At 37.5% G+C, this 27,565-nt stretch overlaps 1 protein-coding gene across 2 annotated transcripts in view; it reads left to right on the top strand.

The window, feature by feature from the left end:
- LOC132701259 (glutamate receptor ionotropic, kainate 2) overlaps positions 1–27,565 on the top strand; it is a 143,897-nt gene that overhangs the window by 97,551 nt on the left and 18,781 nt on the right. The window contains exons 4-12 of one of the 2 annotated variants that reach the window (XM_060669049.1): positions 12,853–13,037; positions 15,011–15,168; positions 16,486–16,627; positions 18,624–18,785; positions 18,982–19,002; positions 21,862–22,014; positions 22,137–22,355; positions 24,666–24,856; positions 24,915–25,154. In XM_060669049.1, the coding sequence (XP_060525032.1) occupies positions 12,853–13,037; positions 15,011–15,168; positions 16,486–16,627; positions 18,624–18,785; positions 18,982–19,002; positions 21,862–22,014; positions 22,137–22,355; positions 24,666–24,856; positions 24,915–25,154 (1,471 nt within the window). The remainder of the gene's footprint in view (positions 1–12,852; positions 13,038–15,010; positions 15,169–16,485; positions 16,628–18,623; positions 18,786–18,981; positions 19,003–21,861; positions 22,015–22,136; positions 22,356–24,665; positions 24,857–24,914; positions 25,155–27,565) is intronic. The other variant, XM_060669050.1, reaches the window with a different exon arrangement.

The following is a 27,565-nucleotide window of genomic DNA, read 5'->3' as shown; positions in this document are numbered from 1 at the left end:
ATCGCAAAAGATCGTTGTCACCACCTTTTTTGTTGACTGGCAGGTGCTTCACCCTTACGACGCCACTCAATTGATTCTTTTTTCGATAGAGGGTCGTGATAAAGAACCATAGTTTCATCTCCCGTCACAATAGTTTCTATCACAGACATCAGTTGTGACCCACAGAGTTCCAAAAAAGACCGCGCACACTCGACACGGCGTTGTTTTTGACTAGCCGAAAGGTTTTTAGGAACCCATCTCGCACTACCATGGGTACCTAAATGAGCATGCAGAATTTCTGAGATTTCCTTGACCTTTAAACGTCGAGCACTCAATACCACCTCTTCCACAATCGCAACAATATGTTTCGTTATGGCCTCCACTGGTCGACCAGTTCTTGAATCATATTCAAGGGACTCCTGCCCTATTCGAAAACGTTTTGCCCATTCTTTCACTACAGAATACGAAGAAGAACTTTGGCCGTACACACCATCCATTAATAATTTTAGGTGCTAACCCTTCCTTTGTCAAAAACTTTATGACTGCTCTATACTGAATTTGCTTTATTTGCGACATTTTTTCAGACACGTCTTGTTTAAAATGCTGTCAATAAAAAACTGTTTGACGCATGACTTCATTTTTTTTTTCGCAGCCTACTAAGATATATATTTAAAAGAAAACAACATTTTATCTTGATACTGGAGCTGCATCTATGTCGGGTCGGGAAATTTTGGCGCTGACCTCGAATGTCTCATAAGATGACCGATATACGCTGATTTTCTTTTTTTTATTGTATCGAAAAGCTCGCGTCCCAAACGATTGTCAACACTTCCAGCTTATCCATTGTATTCGTTCACCATGAAGAAGTGTGCAGTGCACGTAACATTTGACGAAGTTATGTCTTGTGTGATTGATTCAACTGCCCAAATACCCTTGGTATTGGTATTCCATCTACAGTTATGTTCGTGCGTTGGTTCGGATTACGATTTATTGCGATGATATTTGTTTTTTTGGAATATCAACTTTGAGTACACATTAAACAGGGTAGGACTCAGCACAACCGTGTCTAATTCCACGTTTTATGAGTAGCGTTGTTGTTTCGAATTCTCAGTAATTTCTTTTGGGTTACGCAGGCAAAATCTTTAATTTATGAAACACATTTACACTTTCTTTCTCTGGTCTCCACACTTCTGCAGAAGTACTGACTATACACACGAGGCTTCTCTAGTGCCAAGTCCCTCACGAAGTCCCATTTGTTTTTCGGTTGTATCTTGTCCACATTTTTCTCGAATTCTTTTTTGTATTATCTTCAAGGACAATGATGAACAAGAATGAGATCTTTATTGTATTGGGTTGTTCGGAAAGTCATTTCGTTTTTTTTTGGGGAACATGAAAGACAGTTTTCGTATAATGAATAAATATTTTATTAAATTATATATTGGCCATTCTGGTCCAACACCTTTTGCATCTTTCTGGCAGTAACATAATTCCCCTCTCATAAAAGTTTTGGTCTTTGCTGGCAAAAAACTGGTTCAGGTGGTTTTTGACATCTTCATTTGAGGTAAAGGTTTTGCCATCCAAAAAATTTTGCAGGGACCGGAACAAATAGTAGTCGGAAGGCGCCAGATCTGGAGAATGTGGTGGATGTTGCAGTACGTCCTATTCAAGCTGTAAAAGCTTTTGGCGAGTGACCAAACTTGTGTGAGGTCTCGCATTATCCTGGTGGAACACAACACCCTTCCTGTTGACTAATTCGGGCCTCTTCTCTTTAAGTGAATCATTCAATTTGTCCAGTTGATGACAATAGACTTCTGAATTAATCGTTGTATTGTCCGGCAAAAGCTCAAAAAAAACGATTCCTTTGACATCCCACCAAACGGAGAGCATCACCTTTTTTTGGTGAATGTTGGCTTTTGACACGCTTTGAGCCGGTTCATCTTTTCTGCTCCATGACCTTTTGCGTTTAACATTGTTGTATACAACCCATTTTCGTCCCCAGTAATAATCCGCTTCAAAAATGGATCATTTTCTGGACGTTTGAGGAGCGAATCACACACGTCAACGCGACGACACAAATTTCGCTCCGTAAGGACAAGGGGCACCCACACATCGAGCTTCGAGGTTAAGCCCATGCCTTTCAAATGGCCATAAACAGTCGAATTCGACAAATTTAATCTCTCACCGATCTCTCGTGTGGTTATTCGCCGATTTGCATCAACTAATGCCTTTATCGCATCTTTGTCAGCTTCGACCGGCCTTCCAGACCGTGGTGCATCTTCGAAATCAAAATTGCCGGATCGAAATTTTGCAAACCAGTTCTGGCACTGGCGTACTGTTAACACGCCTTCTCCATACACATCCGTCAATTTTTTTCTCGCTTGGACAGCATTTTTACATTTTCTGAAGTAAAAAAGTAAAATATGACGAAAACGCTGCTTATTGCTCTCCATATTTAAAAGGGCACCAACCAAAAACTACTGCGTAGAATTAATAGAACTTTTTCACACACAAGCCTTGCAATATCAGATCTCAAGACATATAATGGTTATGCGGCTTAAGTGTGAAGTTGGTTTCGAAAGAACGTAATTAAGTCCTCTGACGGGAAAGAACGAAATGACTTTCCGAACAACCTTATATATTTCTGATCAGGACGTTTTTTTCTTCCTCTACACCCACGGAACATACCGAACCGAAGTAGTATAGTAGTGCAGGTTCTAAGCCATTTTTGGATGGAAATTTTGATTTGTCGCATACACCCAAATTATTCTGAAAGTTCCTTCTGAGTCGTTATATTCAATTTTTTTATTGATAGAGATGGAACAAAGATATGGAGGAATTCATTTCCATTTGCAACCAAATTTATTATATTTTAAGAAATGCATATAAACGAAACCTTCGAAAAGCAATGGCATCTCAATACGATGCCTGCTTATTACGACGTGATTCCGGACAAATCGGGAGAGGAAAATCCGAAAATCGTATCAATTTTTCCCGCAGGAAACGTAATATTAAGCTGAAAAACGACTCATCATCATCGATCCGAGTTCAACAGTTTGTATAGAGGACCAGAGGACCTGCATTTTATGGCGGTGAAACGTTACAAAATAAAAACGGCAACCAAAAAAAAAAATCGCCGTTTTCCAACGTTAGTTAAAGCGAAATGTTAGTTACGACGGAGTCGCCGATTGCAAAGCGAGCCGAGGCAATTTGCGAGGACTCGACGATATTTTTGCATTTTTGCATTTTTTTCTTTGTCGCTGCCGACGGTAGCCTCGGGCTGTATGCAAATAAACGCAACAGGGTATAATTCTGGTTGCCGGAACGCTGCAGAGAGAAAAAATACCTGCGAATATTGACTATTAATCCGAGAAGCGGGGAGGACAAAGGTCGTTATTCGTTCGCTCGCTGCGTGTCCAGCTTTCGCTCGAAATTCGTCGGGCTTTGGAAAGGCCGTTAAATTTGCGTTTCAGCTAAACGTCGAAAAATAAAAACGAATCGTAATGCGACGAATGCAGACATTTTTTGATCCAATTTTTGATATTTAAAGTTTATTGATATTTGCAGACTTCGTGGCCGTAAGCTATTCATATTTATTTTGTGAGGTATTTTCGATTAGGCTTCAAGTTCTTGATCTTCCTTTGGTTCCTCTTTTCCATATTTCCTTTGGCGACCTATGATCGGGCATAATTCTCATTTGACCAAGTCAGGACAATTTTTTGCTTTCCATTTTTTCCTAGATTAGGCATAAGTAACAAAAAGAAAAGTCCTTTTTTTGTGCTTTTGTGATAATGTTGTCCCATTTGCACTCTGACGTTTTCTCTACGGCGCCTTTTTCTCTTGTCAAATAATTTCCCTATCGTCATATATTGAGTTTTCTCGACATTTATTTCGAGTCCCAATTTTTCATATTGTTAAATTAGTTTGCACATCATATACGACCTATCGTCTATGTCTTCTGCAAATTTGAGCTCCCATATGTTCACATTTCCGACAGCATTCCTTTAATATTTTCGTTAGATATATCTTAAAAAGCGTTGGCGACAAGCAGCATCCTTGTCTAAGGCCCGTATTCGCCGAGAATGTATCCGGTAAACCTCTTCTGGATTTTATCTGCCTCAAATTTTCGCTTATAGCAAAACGCTGAATTCCGTTGAAAACTTTTTCTTAATGTTTTTTCATACCGTAAATCAAATTACACGTTTACCAAATCGTGTTTGCTTTTTGACTTCTAAGGAACGATTGTAGATAGAGCTAAATTGGACATCATACTTTGGAGAATTATTAAGTAATTGAAATTAATGGCCCGCAAACGTATTCTCAAATATGACAAGTGTGATTTGGAAGTCGACATCCTGCAAAACAAAACCCTGCAAGCTAAACAATTTACCAGGGGATAAAAATATACACCTCACTAACAAAAAAAATCATTTATTTATAATTCAATTCGACAGCGCCTGAAGTAATAATGGTAAACACAGGAATAAGACAGGGAGACAGCTTAAGTCCGTTTCTATTTAACCTGATTATGGACAAAATGATAGAAAAAGTAAAAAGGCTAACAGGATACAAAATAGGAAACACAAATGTCATGATTCTATGTTACGCGGACGATGCGGTACTGATAGCTAATAGCGAAGACAACCTACAAATAATGTTACACATATTTAACAAAACTAAGTATCCAAGAAACAAATGAGATGTAAGCTGGAGATAGAAGGGACAATCATAAAGCAAGTAATGTCATCAAGATACTTAGGAGTAAATGTAACAAGCTACTGAGATATTTACCAAGAGACGACGTACCAAGTAAGGAAAGCAGCAGCCACAGCAGGTGCATTAAGGGATATAGTGCGGAAAAATAAACATCTGGGAATAGAAACGAAAACAAGAATCTATAAAACATGTATAAGAGCAATACTTACGTATGGCATAGAAACCAGAGCCGATACAAAGAAAACAAAACAAGCGCTATGAATAACTGAAATGAAAAAATTCAGATGCATAATATGAAAGACTAGACGAGACGTAACAAGAATGGAAGAGCACAAATTAGACAAGATCACAAGAGATGGAAAACCCGAGGGGAAAAGATCAAGAGGAAACCACAAAAAGGTAGGTAAGATAGCTGGTCATCAGAATCAGAAATCAGATTAAATATTACCCTGTAAACACAAGTCGTCCGACTTAACGTAGGAATAGGAAGAAGAAGAATAAATTATCAAAAATATGATGTGAAACACTAACTCTTCCCAAGCAGTTACACAAAAAAATATTATTCAAAAAAATTCCTACTATTCGTCTAATATGAACGCGATTTGTCACTTCCCTCGCCCAGTCGCAGGATTTGGGAGTGACTGCGCCGTCTATCAAAAATTTTAATTTTACAGAATTAATCGCCAGCAGATCCTCCCCTTCCCCCCACACTGGCCAACGATAATTAATTTTAACACTAATTTTACTGTCGCCGAAATTTTCAGATTGATGTTTCGAAAATTTGTACGGCTTGAGTTCGTCGATTTCCGCAAATATAACGCTCGAGAGTTGTAAATCTCGCGGTGCTGACGTTTAAGTTGTAATATGAAACGGGGGCCGGCCTCGTAAAACACCGACACAACCCTAGCGCCAAAAAATGATTTACACAGACCGCGATATTTTCTAACGTAAATCATACGCTTTCTGGGAGGGCGGGGTACTTTATCGTACCCTCGGTGCCCGCAGAAAATTATTATATATATCCTCGGAGAACGCGTTTAACGATGAAATACATCATTAATATCTTCCACAACTTGGAGTGTTACGACGCACATTTTATTTTTTGACCGCTATACCGATGTTTCCTAGAGTTTCGAGTAATAATATATAAAACTTTGACACCCTGTATCTGGAAACCGAAGCGATTGTGACCGCACGTTTATAGCTAATGTAAAAATACAATCAGCCTGCCAAAGTGTGGGACCCCTAGTAATTGATTCCCTGTGTATTCATAAACTAATGCAGAGAAAAACATTTATGCTTTGTTTATTCGGCTATGAAAATAAATCATTGCAAAATCACTCTTTGCGATAAATGCCAGTAAAGCTCGCCTTTACTGGGTCTCTACCCAAACCACTTGTTCTTTAAATGCCACAGTCCGACCATGTCATATATGTACCCAAGTAATGCTAAAGAGTCGTCATCAAGTCCCAATACAGTTGATGTTATACCTGCTTGAAAGGAACATAAGGAAAGGCTGGAGGAGCTTTAGTCAAATGTTAGGTGTGTTTTAGTAGAGTAGCAGTAGTGTTTTAGTAGATATAATCGTACTTATACGAGAGCCGGTGTACCTACACTACCAGCGAAGGGAGGAAATTGTAAAGTATGTTCATAAATATAAGAAAGTGACTAACTGATAGGAATTAAGGAAAGACCTGGGCAAGCTGTAAGAATGAAATATGGCCGAACACGTCCGTACTTTGCTTAGAATTTAATTATTTGGGGTTTTGTTAGGAAAGATACTAAACAATATTTATTTATTTATGTCCGCATTTATGTTTAAATCTAAAATATAATTACAAATTATTTTTATTACCTACTTAAATTACTTAAAATTATTCACATAATATATCAGTATCATGATAGCGACATCGCCTTTTCTAATTATTATTTGTTCTATAGTATTTGCAATATGGATATATGTTTATAGATATAAGAAAGTGACCAATTACTTTTGCTACAAAAGGAATACGTCTCTGATAATTATGCAAAAATCTAGGGCATACAGTTTTAGGGCCTTACCACTGTGTATTTAATATTTATTTTAATAAAGTTTGGCAAAACATATTGTATCACCAGTTTGCAATACAAAATAAATTTCTCAGTTATTTTCGTCGCTTTTTCCAAGAATTAACGGTCCAACAATATACTGCACCAAATGGTAATAGGGCAACCGCGCTTGGGGTTGAATTAACAATACTACGCGCTTCGGCGACCGCTAATAATAGTAACTACAGTTATGAAGCAACCCGAACGATAACTCATAAGGTTCTATCCCGCCCTGATTAAATTAATCCCGAGGCATTCGGCCCCGGCCGATCTATTCTAACGAAGAGAATACAACTATGCGGAACAACACATGTTGCCCCTACTTTGCGGTAAACCGGAACGTACGGTGAAAAGTTTGTTGAAATACGGAGCGTCGCAACTGCAGGACTCGTACATCTCGCGAATCCGAAGAATCTTAGGGTAATTGCGTTTTTCCGTTTAACGTCCGAGGTCGTATTTCAACAACCCGGGCCCAGTTACTCTCGGCTAATGCGCTAAAGGCCAATTAGGAACATAATGCGACATGCACACTGCTAATTAGTTTAAATGTTCGTGACGCGAAATACTAAAGTAATTAAAGGCCCGTTCCGACTATCTCGACTAATGAATAAACATTGTAACGCGCTTCCCGTAGTTTCTCGAACTTGTAAAACCTTAATCCGGATCCCCGACGCGTAAACGACAGACGTCGGGATAGTTGCTATTTGGCCCGGATTAATTTGCAAAATGGGCATACGTATATAACATTAGAACGATGTTATAGCAAAAATTTTAAGTTGCGAAAAATCATTCCTACACTTGACAGGAGGTGTGAAGAAAATGAACAACATTCTTATCCATACCACGTGATCATCAAATAATATTTCTATTTTAATTAAAACAACACATTAACTGGGTTCATAAAACAGGTGCCACGTTTCGCTTAAATTGGCATCATCAGACTTATAGAAATGTGAGATGCGAACCTCTAAAAAGAAAATACATACTAAAAACACAGCGACATATCATGACCGATCTGGTTAAAACAGTTTATAATATTTTTTACCGTAAAACTTAAGCCGCAACATTTTTTTATTTCCTTATAATAATTTATACTTTAATAATATTGTTTTTTGATGAAATAAATATTAAATTAAAAACCTACGTGTGGTAGTTATTTGTATATCAGATTCCGTGTTTAGAGCATAAAACAAGATGAATTCATGCCACCAAGATAGACTCAGATACAGATGACTCATACTTTACTTTTTGATTTCTGCTCAAAAGCCCTTCTAAAGTCCAAAAACACAGTAAAAACAAAACTATTGCCGTCGACAGCCTCAACAAATTCATCACATATACTAACCATCACAGTCTCGCAAGAATGTCCCGTCCGAAATCCCGATTGATTTAAATTGTTTTCGTCACAATCACTTCCAAATAACAAAATTCAGGGCTATCTATAAAAATAAATCACAGTTTAGAATAAAATTGATGGAGTTTAGATATACGCACCAACTAGGATCAGGAACGGGATTAACTTAATGTTAAATTGAATAGGAACAAACCTAGTGTCTAACTGCAGACGTCAGCCATTAAACAGCTTACATAGAAAAACTTCCGGTAACAATTTTAAAAACAATCAGATGAATCAGAAAACTGTTGGCTAGCTATATAAATGAAACAGGATCTAAACTATATCTGACTATGCCCCCTACAGCAATAACTCTTGAACCTGTTATCGCTTATGTGGAGCAATATACTTGAGGTAAAGCTGAGTGCTCTGTCCAGTAGGAGTGACAATGAGCAGTTGAGGCCAAAGTGCTGTGATCTTTCACTTCAAGAGATAGAACGTTGAGCGATTCTCTGGTAACTTGTTTGGGTGCCTGTCCATAGATATATCAAAAGAGAAACTAACCGCATACCCAAATCTGATATTTTCCTCCGCCCTCCGCCCTTCGCGGCGGCCGTTATATTAGAAGTTTGTGTTCGATTCCATGTTAACAAAAATACTCGTCGACCGATTTCGCAGCTGCAAACTCGATTAGAAGTAAATTCGGGAGGGGTTAATCGATGAGCGTTTCGTTAACCCGCCAAACTAATTTAAACTCGGATTGAAATTCGTCGGGCATCCGATTCAGCCCCCACCCGAATGGTTCTCGTTAGATTTTTTTGAAAGTCGAAGCTGGCCACGCTCGGCCTCAAAAATAATTCGATTTCGATGTAGAAGTTCCAAATCCAATTTGCGGCAGGTAGTTTGCAATACCACTTAGTAATGGCTCAGATATCGATAACCGCGGGCACCGGATTTAATTAGAGATCCCCGTTATTATTGTACATCGTTCTGCCAGCCGAACCCCGCGGGCGGGACAGGCAGGGTTTGCTCTCCCCAAGAGCCCTACCCTGTCGATATAAGTTATAACTGGCGTAACGGACTCGAAATTGAATTCTGTGCCGCTCGTTTTGACAAGTGTGATTAATTCGTTCAATTACTGGGGATAAAATTTTTTCAAGGAAACAATAGCTCTTTTCACAAAACTTCTGGATTCCTCCTGAGTGGGTTTTTGCTAACCTTTCGCCAACCAACTGAAACTGGCTCGCATTTTACTCTTTACCTGCTGTACGAGAGCAGCGCCAAAATTTCCAGGCCTGAATATGAAAGAAACAAGGTAGAGTAACAATTTTTTATTATTTTTCAATATAATACCCCTTAACTTCAATACAATTATTACTTCTCTTTATTAACAACTCAATCCCCTTGAAAAAACACTCTAAAATGGCAGCTTGTGCAACACCGGCAGTATGGACAGGTGCATTATCGTGCAAAAGACGCACGCCTCTGGTCAGATTTCCTCGACGACACGTATGCAGTCTCGCAATTTATGTAATAATGTAGGGTGATATTTACCATTGACAGTGGCATTGGTTTCTTTAAAATCTATCGAAAGAATTCCTTCACAATCCCAAAAGATCGTGGCCATCACCTTTTTTGTTGACTGGTAGACTCTGAATTTTCTTGGAGGTGCTTCACCCTTACGACGCCACTCCATTGATTCTTTTTTCGATAGAGGGTCTTAATAGAGAACCATAGTTTCATCTCCTGTCACAATAGTTTCTGTCACAGGCTTCGCTTCCGACCTACAGAGTTCCAAAAATGACCAGTCAACACGGCATTGTTTTGGAATAGCCAAAAGGTTTTTGCACTAATCATACCTAAATGATCATGCAGGATTCGATGAACACTTGTATCAGAAAGCTTAGTAATTCCTGAGATTTCCTTGACCTTTAACCGTCGATCACTCAATACCACCTCTTCCAACAAAATCTTCCGTTATGACCTCTACTGGTCGACCAGTTCTTGAATCATCTTCAAGGGACTCCTGCCCCATTCGAAAACGTTTTGCCCATTCTTTCACTACAGAATACGAAGAAGAACTTTGACCGTACACACCATCCAGCCTTTCATTAAGTTTTATCGTGATACTTTAGGTGCATCTATGTCAGGCCGGGAAATTTTGGCGCTAACCTCGTATATTGTTTGAGAGACTGATTCACCTATTGGTGACAGGTGAAGACCTGAGTCGCGGTTAAGATTGTTAGGTTGTTTATAGATTTCTATAAACACTTGGATTTTTCGTTGGTAGAAGAATTGACTACACACAAGAATTTTAGTTTTATAGAATAACATTTTGTTTCGTGTTCGGCAACTGCCGATGAGTTTGAGTTTATTTGTCTTAGTCGTAAGCCTCTTTCGTGTTCTTTAAGCGTAGTTGGTATTTTTCGTCCAGTCTTTCCAACGTTTTCTTTGCCGCATATGCATGGAATGCTGCAAACTCCTCGCGTGGAATTTTGTCTTCTATGGATCGAAGATGTTGAGAGATTTTTGGACAAGTGGTAAATCTGGTTTTGACGTTATACTTCTTTAGAACTTTTGATATGTGGAATGTAAGGAAGGACCACAGTGGCAAGGGTACGTTTGCTTTCGGCCTAATTGCTATTGGAAGGTTGTGGTGAAGTGTATTTTTTATGGAACGCTTGGACATGGACATGGACAATGCATAGATCCGGGAAGAAATTATGAATATACTTGCACTATCACCTTTTTGAAACCTATACATCGGTAGATCGTCGGCTATACTACACATTTCGTACTGGGCGCCGGCAAAAAACTTGCATTTATTCGCGAAAGTTCTGCCGTGGTCGACGAAAACGCTTTTTTTTCCCGTGCAATTTTACGTAGCAAACGAGGAAACTGTCTACTTCGACGTTTTAACGCTTCCTTTCGCAAGTTTCGGCGAAAGGAAATGTTCAAGCGGGGAAACTTTCCTCGCGACCATTGCCGACTCTATCTTTTGGCACACGTGATCCCCTTTCTCCGAATAAGTTAGTCCGGGAAACTTCCGGACCACGCCCTCCCGCGAACAACGCGAAAACAACTTCCAACTTGTAAATTCGCCTCGTAATTAGTAGGCATTATTGTTATTTGCCGCCGTACGGATCGAGTTTTCGTACCGGATCACGGGATTGAATTAATTTGTGTTTTCCAAGCTCGCCGGAATATTTTCCGAATCTAAATATGAATAAGTCTGACAGGGCGCGGGTCCGGGTGAGTTCAGTAGCGTAGCGCGGGATATTAAAATAAAAAATTGTACTAATTGTATTGATTAACGACGATTTCGTCAGTATGTCATTTTCTGTTAAGGACGATATATTCATAATATTTAATGTATTAGAAAGAAACAATTATACTCCAGTCACGTGATTTGTACAGTTACGTCACGTACAGTGACGTAATCAAATTTGATCCGTATGCCTAACGTATATTTTAATTTTAAGATTTTAATTAATTCGTTAGTTTAAAGTAGACACTAAATTAAAATTTTATTTTTTAATGGTATTTGCAAGGTAAACGTTAGTTATCGCGTTATAAATGGTAGAATCTACTAAAAACACGATAATAAAACGGTCATTCGCAAACAATGTCATTTACTTAGGTGCCGTGCGTTCGATTTATCTTGATAACGTTTTAATTGGCTGTAACTTTTTTGTTTGTGTGTGACGCATAAAACAAAACACTATCAATTTTCCGACATGTAAGCGTACATCATATTTTTTTAATGGAACACCCTGTATATTATATATGTGTTTAATAATATGTCTTATTCCGATTACAATAATGTAACACACTTTACATTTTAGAACACTCGTTTTTGACCCATAGTCCCGCCGTTCCACATCCCACCCTTGGGATATTCCATGTTAGGAAATTTTTTAACTTAAACAACATTGTTTGGAGGAGCACTGTCTTGCCATCCATCAACGTAGCTTACTAATATGTCAAAGAAAGACATATTTTTATTTGTCAGTCAGGGCACTCTTTGACATTATATAAAAATTTCTTATTTGTACCGATTTTTCAAAAACAAGTGGACTAAAACTACTTTTTGTGGCTGTATGTAAAATATCAATAAACGCTCTTTTATGTTCATTAATGCGTTTCTTGAAGGATCTACCCGTTTTAGGACAAGATCCGCATATCAACCTGTAGACACCGGTCCAAAATCTCAAAAATCAGGTGTCTACTGGTTGAAATGCGGATCTTGTCCTAAAATTTATATTGGACAAACAAGTAGATTCTAATTATGCTACATACTTAAACACAGAAAAACACATTTTTGACGACAATTTTGATATTTTACATACAGCCACAAAAAGTAGAAAATTAAATTTATTGGAGGCCATGGAGATTAACAAAATGAAACATTCAAATGTATTGCTTAACGAACAATTAGATTTAAATACCTCTCCTTTATTGAACTTAAATTCTCGCAACAACATTAATTAAGGTTTTATGGGCATTTTTCGGTAATATTACATGTAATACAGACACAATTGTCATGTCAAAATATATAATTTCGTGAAAATCTGAACTTTTAGTTCCTATTTATTTTGATAAATGGATTTTCATCAAGTAAAAGCCATCTCAGTTCAATCTTCCTCTGAACTACATTTCCGCGATTTACCGACGGAACGATACTGCTCCCCCGTAATTTCCAAAACGCGAATTCAAAAGTCGATATCAATTTGTTCCAGTTTGCCACCTGCTAAGGACTGGAGTGGCGGCCATCTTCGGCCCCCAATCGGCGCACACCGCGAGCCACGTGCAGTCGATATGCGACACGATGGAAATCCCCCATCTGGAAACGCGGTGGGACTACAGGCTCCGCAGGGAGAGTTGTCTCGTCAATCTGTACCCTCATCCGACTACGCTTTCTAAGGTATTCGTCAGGCTTTTATATATCGTCGTGTTCTTGTACTTCTCTCGTCTGACGCGCTCGAGCGACAAGAGAATTTGAATGTCATTCGAGAAAAGTTTCGCGGTTTTTGCGAAGCAGTAACAATGGCCGCGCTCCTCCCGGGAGACGCGCAAAGATATCGCTTACTTCCCTCGCCGTATTATTTCGACTCGGAATTTATTTTAAGCTCGGGGGGTGCGAGTTAAGCCGGCGGTTGCTCCTGGCTCGTAGCCAGGGAGCCATAATACTAAAGACCTTTTTTGGCAAAGCGTGCCATTTCGATTGATTTTGCAATAAGACGACCTGACGTGCATTTTCGAAAGAGCTTACGATGCGTCGTGTTTTTGTTTGTCTACTAGACAAGAAATGACATGAAACAAACAGAACGGTTTGTCAAATACATTTTTCATTTAATAACAATATTCACTTTTCATAAAACTTCCGGATTCCTCCTGCGACGGTTTTTGCGGAGTCGAAATTGCTGACAATTCATTATAGAGAACTTTTTCAAATATTTTCATAAGTCATTAAAACTGTAAACTGAAAGAACTACAGTATTAAAGCGTAAATGGAGATATTTCGTCCAACCCTGTGGTATTTCTTATAATTTCATGAATATATTTCAGAAATTTTTTCAGTAAACCGTTATTGAAAGAATTGCTCTGATAATATTTGTTTATTGAAGAAACTGCACAAAAAACGTATTAATTTTTTTAGGATTAATCGAACTACTTCTAAGGGTAGGGTATTTATTTGAATTAATATTATATTTTTTACAGTGTAAAATTTTTATATAGAAGAAAATCATCCCTAATCTTTCTCCGCTCCGCTTCATAAACATTCTAAAATTTTTGGGTCAACCAAGGAGCTTTTGATTCACTTATACGGGATTTTGTAACTGGATCTAACAGAAAATTATGAACTATTCTAATTTTCTCATCGATTTTGTTTTCATAGCAAATATCGTCCCACAAGTCGCGTTGAAAAGTTTCTAAAGCAACAATACCTTAAAATTTTGAATTCTGTGCGCTTTTTAAGAAAATCCAAAACGCAAAAAATTAATTTATGGTCCAAAATGCCAGAATCACTTGCAAGAAAACGCACCAATCAAGGCACCGTTAGTTGTAAGGTCTTAAAAGTTACTAACGGATTGTCAAAACAACATTAAAATCTTCAAGACAAGAAGTTTCATCCACATTGAGATGACGATTGGGATATAAATTGTCTGAACAACCTAAAGCAGTTTTCAAACGTTTCAGTCATTTTTCAACAATTTTTTGCATTCGACGCAAAATATCTGCAATCCCCATAACTGTTTGACGAATCCGAGTGTCGATTTTATGGGCCACAAAACGTCTCATATGGTCGTAAAATGTGACCGCCACGATCCTCGAATAAAAGACAACATAAACCCGGCAGTTTACAGCTCTCGGAGATATGATTTTCTTATAGAAATTCGATCGGAGGGAGCCATTTATACAGGGAACTATTGAATCGACAGAGAGAGTCGCCATGGCGACCCAAAAAATCCAAAATAGTGACACTAGTTCGGAGTTCGCGTTTATTCAGTTATTTCCGTAACACCCTGTATTAATGAAAGTTTATATTGAACGCCGCATAATTTTGACCGCAGCGCGCAGAAAAAAAAAAGATTAATTACCGCCGACGCTGGTTATTGAAATTCTCCGGGGAAATTGATAATTATAATCGAACGGGCCCTGTTAATTTGGTATGATTGATTATACGAAACTCTCGTCGCAATACGTTCCAAAATTTAAACACACATTGCACGGTTTATTTTAAAACGTAGATAAATATGGCGGCGCGTAGAACGAAATATGCGAGGATTTAAAAATTAATCGTTTTTCGGTTTATCGCGGTGTCGCATTCGGTCGAAACGAATTTACGCCTCTCATTGAAAACGGCGCTAGTGTTAAACATTCGTGACGTTTTAGGCCTACGTTGATCTAGTGAAGGCCTGGGGCTGGAAATCGTTCACGATAATCTACGAAAACAACGAAGGCCTGGTCAGGCTCCAAGAACTGTTGAAGGCCCACGGTCCGTACGAGTTTCCCATCACCGTCAGGCAACTGGGAGAAGGTAACGATTACAGGTAGGCAGCGGAAAATTCGAATTATTCAATTTATAATTGTAATGCTCTACTATAAACATTGCTTTATAACGTACAAGCTATAGTTATCAAATTATTATTAGAACGAACGTTGCAGTTGCCTATAATATGTTCTGTATAATTGCCCACAAATCTTGCTGCTTTTGGAGCTCGTAAATATCAAATTTTGATATAGGAAATGACTAGAGCATTGTCGAAAATCAGCGCTAGCGCTAAACTTGATATCTCAAGAGGACGGAGGATGCACAAATTGTCGAACACACTACTTACAATGTACGTCAATAATTCTAGCTATTTTTGTAGGTGATGCTGATTCATTGTAAATACCAACTTTTGACATAAGAGATTAGGGTTAGTGCCGAACCTAAAAAGTTTTGATATCTCGAGAGAACGCAGCATGCAGAAAGATCCGAAGAGACAACTTAAAATTTGCATCAACAAATCTGACTGGTGTTATTTAATTGTTAATATGAAATTTTTACATAGGAAATTAGTAGAGATACAGACTAATTCGACATAAGCCTAAAACATTATTTTAATAACTGTCTATTAGCTTATGAAATATGTAGTCCAGTTTCTTTGGTATTCCCGTCCGTGGGTTTGTGTCCAAAAGAAAAAAAAAGAGACATCCGCTTTAAAAATATCCACCTGTCTCTGCTGTTGGTGCAGTATAACTGTAAATATCAACTTTTGACATAAACACTGATTTTTAAATCAATAGCAACAGCAGAACTTAAGAAATTTGGATATCTCAAGAGGAGTGGGCATACCGAACTATTCGACTATACTACTTACAATTGTATAAAAGCACTTAATCTGACAAATGAAGACGCAGATCATTTTGAAGAGGCATAATTACGTAAACTTAAACTTACGAATTTTTTATACTTCAAGGAGACGGAGGATGCAAAAGTAACGAAAGAAACAACTTAACGCATTTTCTTTATTTTTATCTCACAAAAATATTGAATCCTGCGTACGTTCATGTTTCTAGTTATTTTATGCTATACCGCGGACGTTAGTCAAAAGCAGACCGCCGAAAACTACATTTATCCGAAGCGAAAAAAAAAAGAAAAACAACCGAAACAACCGATTTCGGTCGCAATTGAATTAATCTCCGACCCGGGCGAATTGAAAAGTGAATAATAAATAAGCGTCGGCGCGGGGGCAAATTGAAAAACATCCGCGCGCGTTGTTCGGAACGCGTTCATAAATCGAAACGTGGTCCGTTCCGCGTTTGTCGGTGAATTTATAGGGCGAAAGATTACGGCCCAATTACCTCGCGGTATATTTTCCCAGGCCGCTGCTGAAGCAAATCAAAAACTCGGCGGAATCCCACATAGTCCTCGACTGCTCGACTCAGAGGATTTACGACGTGTTGAAACAGGCGCAACAGATCGGCATGATGAGCGATTATCACAGCTATCTCCTGACGTCGCTGGTGAGTTATACGGGCGGCGTGTGGATGATTATTTCGTTTTATATTAACGTCAACCAAAGACTAATCATATTACAGCTACTGTTTACTGCGTCGATTGTGTATAAATCGTTTCGTCAATCATCCTGTTGACTTCTTCAGAGCTTAGCTGAACCTGTACACTATGTAAAGGAGGGATACGAACATTGTCATTGTTATGTATTCGATTCTTCCGTTATCGAAAAATCCGAGAATCTATCTATAAGCGACAATGAACTACACTACACCACCCTCAAACAATATATAAGCAGGCACAGAGTAGAAGTCAATAGAATAGAATAAACCCAAGAACACAAAACACCAAAAAAGAATCTTCCAAAGCATACAAAATGTCACCTAATATGGAGCAGAAGTATCGCCAATGACAATAACGAAAGATAAGAATACATAATAAGAACGGTCGAATTGGACTTTATGAAAACATGTCTACAAATCACAAGAACTACGGAAATTTGGCATCGAATGGGAATAGAATGCTCGACAACAAGAAGATCGCTGACAAAGAATGCCAGAACAGAGGTGGTCAAAACGAGTACTACAATGGGAACCTGCAGGGGAAGACCAAGAGGACGGCGGGCACCAAGATGCGATGCATGATAGAGATCTGAGAGTAAGGGAACGGAATGTAAGAGAACTGCGGAGGATAAAAACGGCGAACTCGTGAAGGAAAATGCCGAAGAAGAAGAAGAGAAGAATTCCAGCCAGTTTCAGTTTTGTTCTGAAGAAATCAACAGGATGACGCAAAAGATCAGCAAGTTTGATTCATCAACAATCAATGCAGGAGGAATCCAGAAAATTTGTAGATAATATTACAGTAGACAAATTAGAGTTAACTCACTTTAATAAGAAGTTTTAGGAATATGGAATATGTGTAAAATTTGGAGACGATTTGAAGTTTTAAAGACTATTCATTTTTGTGACCAATTTCGAATTAGTTCAGTATCGGTTAACTTACATAATTGGCAGTCAGGTTCTCAAGAGCCTTAATCAAGGACTTGGGCGTGACTTGGTTCAAAAATCGCATAGCACATGAATTCTGTTTTCGTGAGGATCGCTGGGTCTACTCGAATGCTATATCTTTCCGTGTTGAGAGCTAAACAAAGAAGGTGGCTTAGTCGTTAAACAGAGAGCTTCACAAAAAGAGATAGCTGCATAAATAAAACTTGTTGTTTTTGTAAATAGTGTAGTTAAATTGTAAATAATATGTTTTGACATACCAAATTGCGTAGGATGTAGAAGTAACAAAACCAACTACTTAAACTGAGTTAGAGAAAATGGTGTTATAATTATCTCAAAAAACTTTTACTGGGTTTATATTCGTTTGTGTTAAAGTGGTCACGTGGATTCTTTAGAAAGAGTGCAATACAGGTTTTTGATAGTTTATGTTTTTAAAAGTGAGGTAGTTATTATATACCATCGTTGCAGGGAGCATTTCTGTAAAGAGGCGTTTAGGGTATTGTTTGTGTGCAAGCTAGTGAATAGTATGCGCGATTGTCCCAAATAGTCCCAATGATAATATGGTTTTTTCTTGAATATACGAGGTGTGTTCAAAAAGTAAGGTGACTTTTGTCGTACTACGTTCATTCGCTCTTCGACATTTTTTTTGTTATGTTGGTACACATGTCCCTAACATATGTTCAGAGTTCTCAAATCCATAAAAGGAGGGAGGTTTGGTACTGTTGAGGAGATAAAGAAAAAATTGTTTGAAGAAATCAAGGCTATACCAGGAAGTGCTTATCAAAGGTACTTCTGGGATTGGAGAAAACGTTGGCAAAATTATATTATATCTATAAATAAATACATTTTGATAAAACTTAAAAGAGTCGCGTTACTGTTTGAACACACCTCGTATACACAAATAAATAAATTCCATCGTAAGTTGGCGTTAGCACTCTTTCGTTTTCGTACAAAGTTCGGAGAACTAGCGGTAAAGTTTGTCGTGATTAAAATTATTCCGAAGGACCTGCACGGTGTGGATCTCGAGGAGTTTAAGTACGGCGGAACGAACATAACAGCCTTTCGCTTAGTTGACCCCGAAGGGCCTGAAGTCCGCAAAATCACGAGGGACTGGAACTTGGGGATGGACGCGAAAAACAAGAAGGACTTTCCCCTAATGAACAGGGTAAGGAAAATCGTCGACACTCTGATTATTTATTTAAAAAAAAGTAAATTTCGAACATCGCACTTCCCACAAACGCACCTCAAAAACGGACACCCTGTATAACCGCGCACAAACGATTTCTTTTATGTATTTCTCCGATTGGAACGTATTTTCGTTTAACTCGATTTTGTTTACTCTTCCCTGTTGCCACCCCAAGGACAACGAAACTTTCGTTAAGGTAAGCCAAATACTCTTTAGTTTTTTACCCCGAAAGCTATACAGGGTGTCCCAAATTCGGTGACGCGCAGTTTACGCTAAATCATAATGGTAAAATTATGATTCACATACGGTGACATTTATATGAACGGATTTTTCGGACACCCTGTCTATGGACGATACAAACATTCACGTCCGCCGACTCATATCAATATCTGCCTCGGCTATTTTACAAAACGCCATTGTGTAGCACTCGTTTGTTTAGGCGGCGTCATTTGAAATGGCCGACGGCACTAGATACGAAATAAAATAACGAGCAAAATATCAAAACAAATCTTGAGCCGCATTGTTTGTTTTAACGTGCCATGTTATTTATGGTGCCGCTGCGGCGGCCATTTGGACGTCTCGTTAATACGGCATTTGAACCTAGAAAACGACACCGGTTGTCAACCCTCATAAACATTTGTAGCATCTATGCTACTGACGGCTGAAATAAATTTAGGAAAACTTTAAACAAAATAGCAAAATAATGGTTTTCAAGTAAAAGTAATTTTATTTGTTGTTGAACAATGTTACATTGTTCAGCGTCTCAGCTGCGAAATCTTGCACAATATTTTCTCAGTACGAGTTTCAAAAGTGACATTTTGTATAATGATTTTCAAATAAATTTACAAATTCTTCACGAATAGGATCACTAAGAAAAGAATTAATATTTAAATCTTGTTCATTCTTATCAACCTAATCAATGTTTAGGATTTCATAATCAGCATATTCGGTGTAATCTCATTCTCTTCACATGCCTGTTATAAAATCCCTTGCTTTTTCATTCACCAAAAAAAATACAAAATCAACTTCAATATTAACATGTATAACTTTAAAACATGTAGATCCAAGAATATCTAATTTCGTTTTGCTTTTTGGTGGATCAAAAATAAAATCAAGAGAACTCTTCAGAAATCTACTGTTCCATCAATCAAAATGTAACACTTGTCTTTGATGAGACAATTGTAAAGTATATACGATTTAAGCGTGCAATGGAATAGATTCCAAAAAAAATGATGTCACCAAATGTTCCTTTTTCTTTACTTTCTTTACTTTCCCATCAAACGAGATATTATTTTTTCACATAGTTCAGGTATTAGAGCCTAAGTTATTTGCTACATATTTCGTTTACGAACTTTTTCTCAATACTTTTTCAGTAACTTAGTAGTATAAAAAGGTGGTTCTGAGACACTTATTCTACACTCATATTCTACTTAATGCGGAAAGCAGAACCATAGCCGTTTAATCTAATTTATTTGAATTTCAAACATAATTGTGTAACCAAAGCTAACCAACAATACAAACAACGAAAAAATAAAATAAATAAAACGAAACATTTGACAAAAACTGATTTTTTATTTACCACATAGAACACAATGTCAGCTTCAATAATATTAAGCATAACTTTAAAACATGTAGATCCAACAATATTTATATCCGTTTTATTTGTGCCTTCGAAAGTTTTGCTTTTTGCTGGATCAAGAACAAAATCAAGAGAAATTGGAAGACTTTCTGAAATCTACTGATCTATCAATCAAAATGTAACATTTATCTTTGATAAGAAAGACATAATTGTAAGCTATATCCGATTGTCAAAATACAATTAAAACATGTAATGGAATAGATTCACAAAACAAAAAATAACAAATGTGATCAAAATATTTTACTTTCTTATGTATCGAAATATTTTTACGCATAAATATAGTTTAAGTTAGAGCCTAAATTATTTGCACACATTTCGCTTACGAACTTTTTCTCAATACTTTTTTGGTAAATTAGTAGTATAAAAAGGTGGTTCTGGGACACTTTTGTTAGGATGTGTCACAAACTACACTCTTATTACTAACTACGTCAGAAAAACGGATCATTGCCGTCTAATCGATTTTATCTGATTTTAATGGGTAGAATAATAAAAAAATAAAATAAATAAGACGAAACATTTGACAAGGATTGATTTTTATTTGCCACATAAAACACAATGTCAACTTCAATAATATTAACATAACTTTAAAACAAAATTTTGAAGATTTTCAGAAATTTACTATGCTACTATATACACGGAAAAATGTCCATAAAACCTTAATTACTGTTGTGAGAATTGAAGTTCAATAAAGAAGAGGTATTTAAATCTAACACTGGTTGGTAATGAAATCCTCCTTTATCAATTTTTATAATAAATATAATGATTCAAACGTTTTGGATCTATCTGTATCTGTTGGCCGATTTTTTCTATCACGATTTTTCGATATCATTTTTTTTTATATTTCAAAATTTTGTTTTTTTTTTTTTCAATTTTTTCATTCGTCAACGTTACAAAAAGTAAATATACATACAAAATGAGTTTCAGAGAGTTGAACTTAAATTCTCACAACTACATTAATTAAGATTTTATGGTCATTTCGTGCTATATATAGTAGCAGGTAGTTTGTAAATATTACATTTGATAAAGACAAGGTATTGTCGAAACAATTGTCATGGAAAAATATATAATTCAGTGGAAATCTGAACTTTTAGTTCTTATTTATTTTCATTACGTTTATCTGTAGAGGCAAACTCGTAGGCAGCTCAGAGATGATTTTGGAAATTTCCTGTTATCAAATAGTTGCTTGGTTTCTTCGACCACAAGCCGATCGCTATGCCAAGTTCTCTGCAGGATGTTTCCCTTTTATCAATATTAATCGTTTCATTTGGCAGCTACTATCATAAATATTACACTCTATACGATATTCGATCCTCCTAGCTCAATTCAGGTGTGCCGAACACCGTATAAAGACCCTGAATCGGTTCCCTCGTCCGTAGCCAAAACGTCTACCGCAAACCAAACGTTATCATTTCGCAGGCGGAGACGGCCCTGATGTACGACGCGGTTCATTTGTTTGCCAAGGCCCTCCACGACCTGGACACTAGCCAGCAGATCGACATCAAGCCGCTCAGCTGCGACGCAGTCGACTTTTGGCCTCACGGATACAGCCTCATTAACTACATGAAAGTGGTGAGTGGATTGATTAATCGCTGCTTCGGTTCGGTAGCGGCGTATGACGACGCGAGTTGCCGAACAAAAGGCCGGACGTGATCGGAATTTTGCGCGATTACGTGGGGCGTCGATGCTTTCAGGTCGAGATGCGTGGTCTGACCGGCATCATCAAATTCGATCACCAAGGGTTCAGGAGCGATTTCGTCCTCGACATCATCGAGCTGACCAGAGAGGGCCTGAAGAAGATCGGGACTTGGAATTCGTCGGAGGGAGTCAACTTCACCAGGACGTACGGCGAGGCCTACACCCAAATCGTCGAGATCATCCAGAATAAGACGTTCGTCGTAACTACGATTCTGGTGAGTCTTATTTGGGAGTGGTCTCCGTCTGTCTTGTGCTAATTTACACAATATTGACAATTAAATCTGTTATTAAGGTTTCTTCTGTATCAGATTCCGTGAAAAAATCTGTTACCCCCCCCCCCCCCGGACTCTAACATTCATAATCTCTACGGACTCTCAAATAAACAAATAAAGCTCCTTTGTATGACCGCATAATCCGGATACGAAGATGCAGGATCTATGAAATTTAATTCCCCGATACTGACTACTGAGGTATGGTTCAATGTTTTATAGAAAAAGAAACTTGCTTCTTTTAGCTTACCTGCTATATACATTTTAGCGTGGAATTTACTAATCGTAATTTCATTACACCAAAATAAAGGCTTGTCATATCTTGTTATATTTTTAAATTCTATTTTGGAACTGTCTATTTTGATATTTGCATTGTCCAAAAAGAATGGGTATGACCATATCAAAACAGCAATGCTGCTATCAGCTTAAGGCTGTGTATTGCTATTTCCTAAACAAGACCATTTAGGACACGTAGGCTTCTTGGTAGAGGCTAATTTGTGAGATACATCATGAACTAGATTTTTTTACATGGTGAATTCTTTCTGAGTCTGCCCATGGACCGTAGAAAAACCGAAATCGTTAAGCTAACATTATTTTTTGGACTTTTCGAGAGTTTCGAACACTTTTCTTTTAGTTTTGAGGCTTGAGGAGTCAGGTTTGAACCTCAAAGCTAGATTAGAAATTAACATAAGTTGCGACGTATTTGTGTATGTTGCATATATACCTTTAATTCTAGTGTTCATATAGGTTTTATACGTTATGGTTTTGGGAATATTGAAATGATCCAGTACGTTGCTCATTTGAAATAGAAAATAGTCTTGAGGAACGCCATAGATGGGTCAAATATAGTACAAATATAAATTTCAATTTGAACAAGCAATGGAATTGACTTGGATAACAAAAAATGTGACTTTCTCATTTAAGTGATTTGACAATTAAATTTAGTTTAAGATCCAAAACTTAAATTATTTACTATTCGTTCACGAAATTTTTCGGTAAATTAGTAGTTTAAAAAAGGTGGTTCCGGGACACTGCTTCTAGAGTCTCGCACATTTTCAAGTAAATCCAAAAAAAAAAAATTTTAGATTTGTATTGCCATTTTTGTTAAGTCCATAGCCTTGAGATTAAATCTCAGAAAACATACATTGGAAATACTAAATTGATTATCCTTTATTTTTTGAAAATATTTACTGGTGCGTGAATGCACCACTGGCTTTATCTGTGAAACGAAACTTTGTTATTGCAAGTCTAGACAAGTCAGCGCATGCGGAATAAACATCCAACAATTAGCGTGTTCTTTAGTACAAGTTTGGGCCTTGTGCAGTGAACGTTACAGTTCGTAAAATATGACATTTCCGACGTATTTGACTCAAAAGGAATTAGAGACGCCGATGGAGGAAATCGTGATGGATGAGGACAATAACAATGAAAGTCTTAAGTATTATTTGGATCTACGTATTCTTATGTATTATAGAATTTTCATTCTTTGTAAATTTATGCTAAAAATGACGTGAACAATTATTTACAGAATATATTGTCGCGGTCTATCTTCCACCCGACGTAGATACCTTGACTAACGAAGAAGATATGAACGATAACATAAATCTACAAGAGTTTGGGGAACTAACTGATATAGTTGGAACTTTCGAATTACATACACCGAACGATACAGCTCTCCTTCAACAGTCCTGTAATTCATCAACTACTTAACCTCAATGGGCCTCATCAGATGATAAAACCCTGGAATTCAAAAGAAAACTGCAAACGACAGGCTTGCTTCTACTGTCAAATGGAAGAAAGGTCAGATTGAGTACACTCACATATCTATATCCGATGAATTTAGATCATGTAATGTATTCTTAAGTGCAACAAAATAAATAATTTCAGAGCAAAAAAGCATTTTATTTATTTTTATGCTTGGGATAATATGGGTTAATATTCTTAACTTTCAAATTTCCCTGAAGATGAAACTGGCGTCGCGAATTCTCGGACGCTCGAGAATGCCGACCTTGCCGTTTTCGACGATACATAAATCTAAATCGACTTACTACAAACTGACAAACACCGATACATTCCGCACTGTCGACGGTACGAAGAAAAATCTCTGCATCAGCCGAACGCATTCAATTACTCACAGAGTTTTACCAACATCTCGGATGCACATTTTTAACTCGCAGACGTTTCCGGTTGCGGAGTTCGATTACGCCCCCCACCCCTTTTCCAAACAAACGACGTCATTTCCGTTTATTGTCGTAGAGCGCGCCTTACGTTATGAGAAAAGAAGCCAGCGAGAAACTGATCGGGAACGCACAGTTCGAGGGCTACGCGGTAGATCTCATTCACGAGATATCGCGCGTATTGGGTTTCAATTACACCATCAAACTTGCGCCGGACGGCCGATACGGCTCTTTGAACCGCGAAACCAACGAATGGGACGGCATGATAAGGTAAACCTGTTAGCGGTCGGACCTAAACTTTAATTTGACGAGAGCGGTTTTATCACAGGGAACTTCTGGACCAGAAAGCCGACTTGGCGATCGCCGATTTGACTATCACGTACGATCGCGAGCAGGCCGTGGACTTTACGATGCCGTTCATGAACCTCGGCATCAGCATCCTGTACCGCAAACCCATAAAACAGCCGCCTAATCTATTCTCGTTCCTGTCGCCGTTGTCGCTCGACGTGTGGATTTATATGGCCACTGCTTATTTGGGTGTCTCTGTCCTGCTCTTCATTTTGGCAAGGTACGTATCATGTGACCATCCGTTCCTTGGATATTTTACAGAGTTTTTTTCGGTAATAAAGATCGTTAATAGCTCTTTATCTTTATTGCATCTCCGATATCCTTAAGCCTATCGAAAACGTTAAAGATTTTTCCGTAGAAACCGAAACTAACCAAAACTTCCGCTTTTATTAAGTAAACTTGACTATAAAATTGGAGTTTTTCTAGCTTGTCACTTAATGGAGGGCATGAAATGACAATGTTCTAAAATTAAATGTGTAATTTAAGAATAGATCACGAAATAGAATAAAAAACAGTTGAAAGTTGCACGTCAGTTACGAACAATTGGATACCTTGCACACAAAGTATCTTTGTATAAAAGCGCAACGTTTTCAAAAAAAAAACTATAGAATTTTTATAACAGTAAGTTTGTAACACCAAAAAAAAAATTAAAAAAACATTTGAAGATTTTGAAAGGCTAAATGAATTTCCTCATTCGCATTCCGTATATTTTATTTTGTATGGAGGACCAGAACATTTTTGAACAGTTACGAAGAAACTTCACCTCTTTCAAAAATCGTATAGTTCGATTTTCTTTGCTTTTTCTTTTTGTTCTCTGCTTTAGGATGGTGGTGAACGACTTATTCAGCGTGTCACCCCGATAGCTGGTGTTATAGATGAGTTAAGTGGACTGATTTTGATTCCGAATTGTATTTCTAAATGTAAACAGAACTATACTATCTTTGATGATTGAAATTGTCGAGGTACGTAGATGCAAAGGGTTTTAACGTTTGCGCTATTAGCGTTTGTGTTCAGTGTAGAAAATTAGTTCAAGAAAAATTCAGAATCCGGCTCGAAGGACCAAATGTTTCACCAATCGCGTAACAGTGATGTAGCCTCATGCGAGGCACTTACCGCTTGGAATGTAATTGAACTCCTGTTCTTCAGAATTTTACCTAACGCAGTGGAATCTTCGCCCTCTATGGATCAGCAATTATCATTATATATTTCAATATATACGAAACGCACATAATTAAAAATGGATACTCTAGAAAACTAACTAGGCACCAAAAGCAAAGAACATTCAAAATGTTCAATATTCTCTATAAAACATATAACAGCATATCATATTTTTCATAACTTTCATACGGTGCATTATTCGCATTCGCATTTAAACATGAAATCATGTGTTCTTCGAAAAAAAATTATTTTTATTGGAGTAATTGCTCTTTTGGATTCAATAATTTTATTTAGAAAATCGTAAGTTTCGTTTCAGTGGCGATAGTGTCATGCTCAAAAAAATATGTTTTTTGGTATCTAATTTGAATTTCAAATATAAATTGCAAATAACTTAGAGTATTGGAGGTACATAAAAACGCTTTACTATAAAAATTATTTTAAATTGGACACATAATAAAGTAAATGGAACTTTTAAGGGATTTTTCATTGGAAATTTTTGTCGAAAACTACAACGAAATTCAATTTTCAGTGCTCATAGCAAAAGTATGTTTTCTATGAAGAGTATATTATGCAACAAGTATGGTGAACTGCGTGTGAATTATGAGTGTTTAATGAACGAGTGACTTAAAAAGTTGTTGTATACTATACCATTTCTTATATCGTCAGTTTTTGATTGCACTTTTGGAAAACAGCACGAATACATTCACTGAAATGACAAAAAAGACAAATTTTATAGCATATATACGGTGTTCCAAAAAATCTACGAGAATGTGATGTTACGAAAATGTGACATACTGTCGCTAAAACCGAAACTACCCAAAATTGGTATTAAAAAAATAGTATTAAAAGTTACCGCGAAAATACGGTTTCCGCTGACGAAAATCGCCCGAGAGGAGTCCGAAAATAATGCGACTTCTTTTCCCGAGTGTCTCGATGCATATTCATGGAGGAATTTGTCGAAACTATTGTGGCGGCCATGCGGCAGCCGGCGGTTTTAATGTTTACTAATTGAGGCCCTCGAAAACTGACGCGCCTGTCGGCTCTCGTCCGCTCGACATTTTACTAATTAAATTGTAGATGCGGAGCATCTGTTGCGCACCACGAAAAGTCGACTATCCGTACCAAATCGGGACGTCCTCGGAAGACCGCAACAAATGGAATCGCAAACCACGGACCAAAATAGACCAGAAAATAATATTTTCCAGAAAACAAAATGCCGAATGTAACTTTTCCCGAATCGGTAAAAAAAAGTGACTGTGAATGGAATGAAACGATGTATTTGCTGTAAGTTTCTTACACCATCAAAACCAGTTGACGTTTAGGTTTAACCCTTTCTACCACCAACTGGAATAAGAGTTTTTGGAAAACAATGCGCTTTACTAGTACTATTCCTAATACAAACACTTAAAACAACAAACAACAAACAACTATTTCTGTCAGGTATCGATCAAGGCAGAGAAAGTTCCATCAAAA

The sequence above is a fragment of the Cylas formicarius genome, unplaced genomic scaffold, assembly GCF_029955315.1.
Source record: "Cylas formicarius isolate icCylForm1 unplaced genomic scaffold, icCylForm1.1 PGA_scaffold_4__25_contigs__length_36172078, whole genome shotgun sequence".
In the NCBI taxonomy this organism is placed as follows: Eukaryota; Metazoa; Arthropoda; class Insecta; order Coleoptera; family Brentidae; genus Cylas; species Cylas formicarius.
Note: the sequence above shows the minus strand (reverse complement) of the source record. Positions and strands in the feature narration are given on the sequence as shown.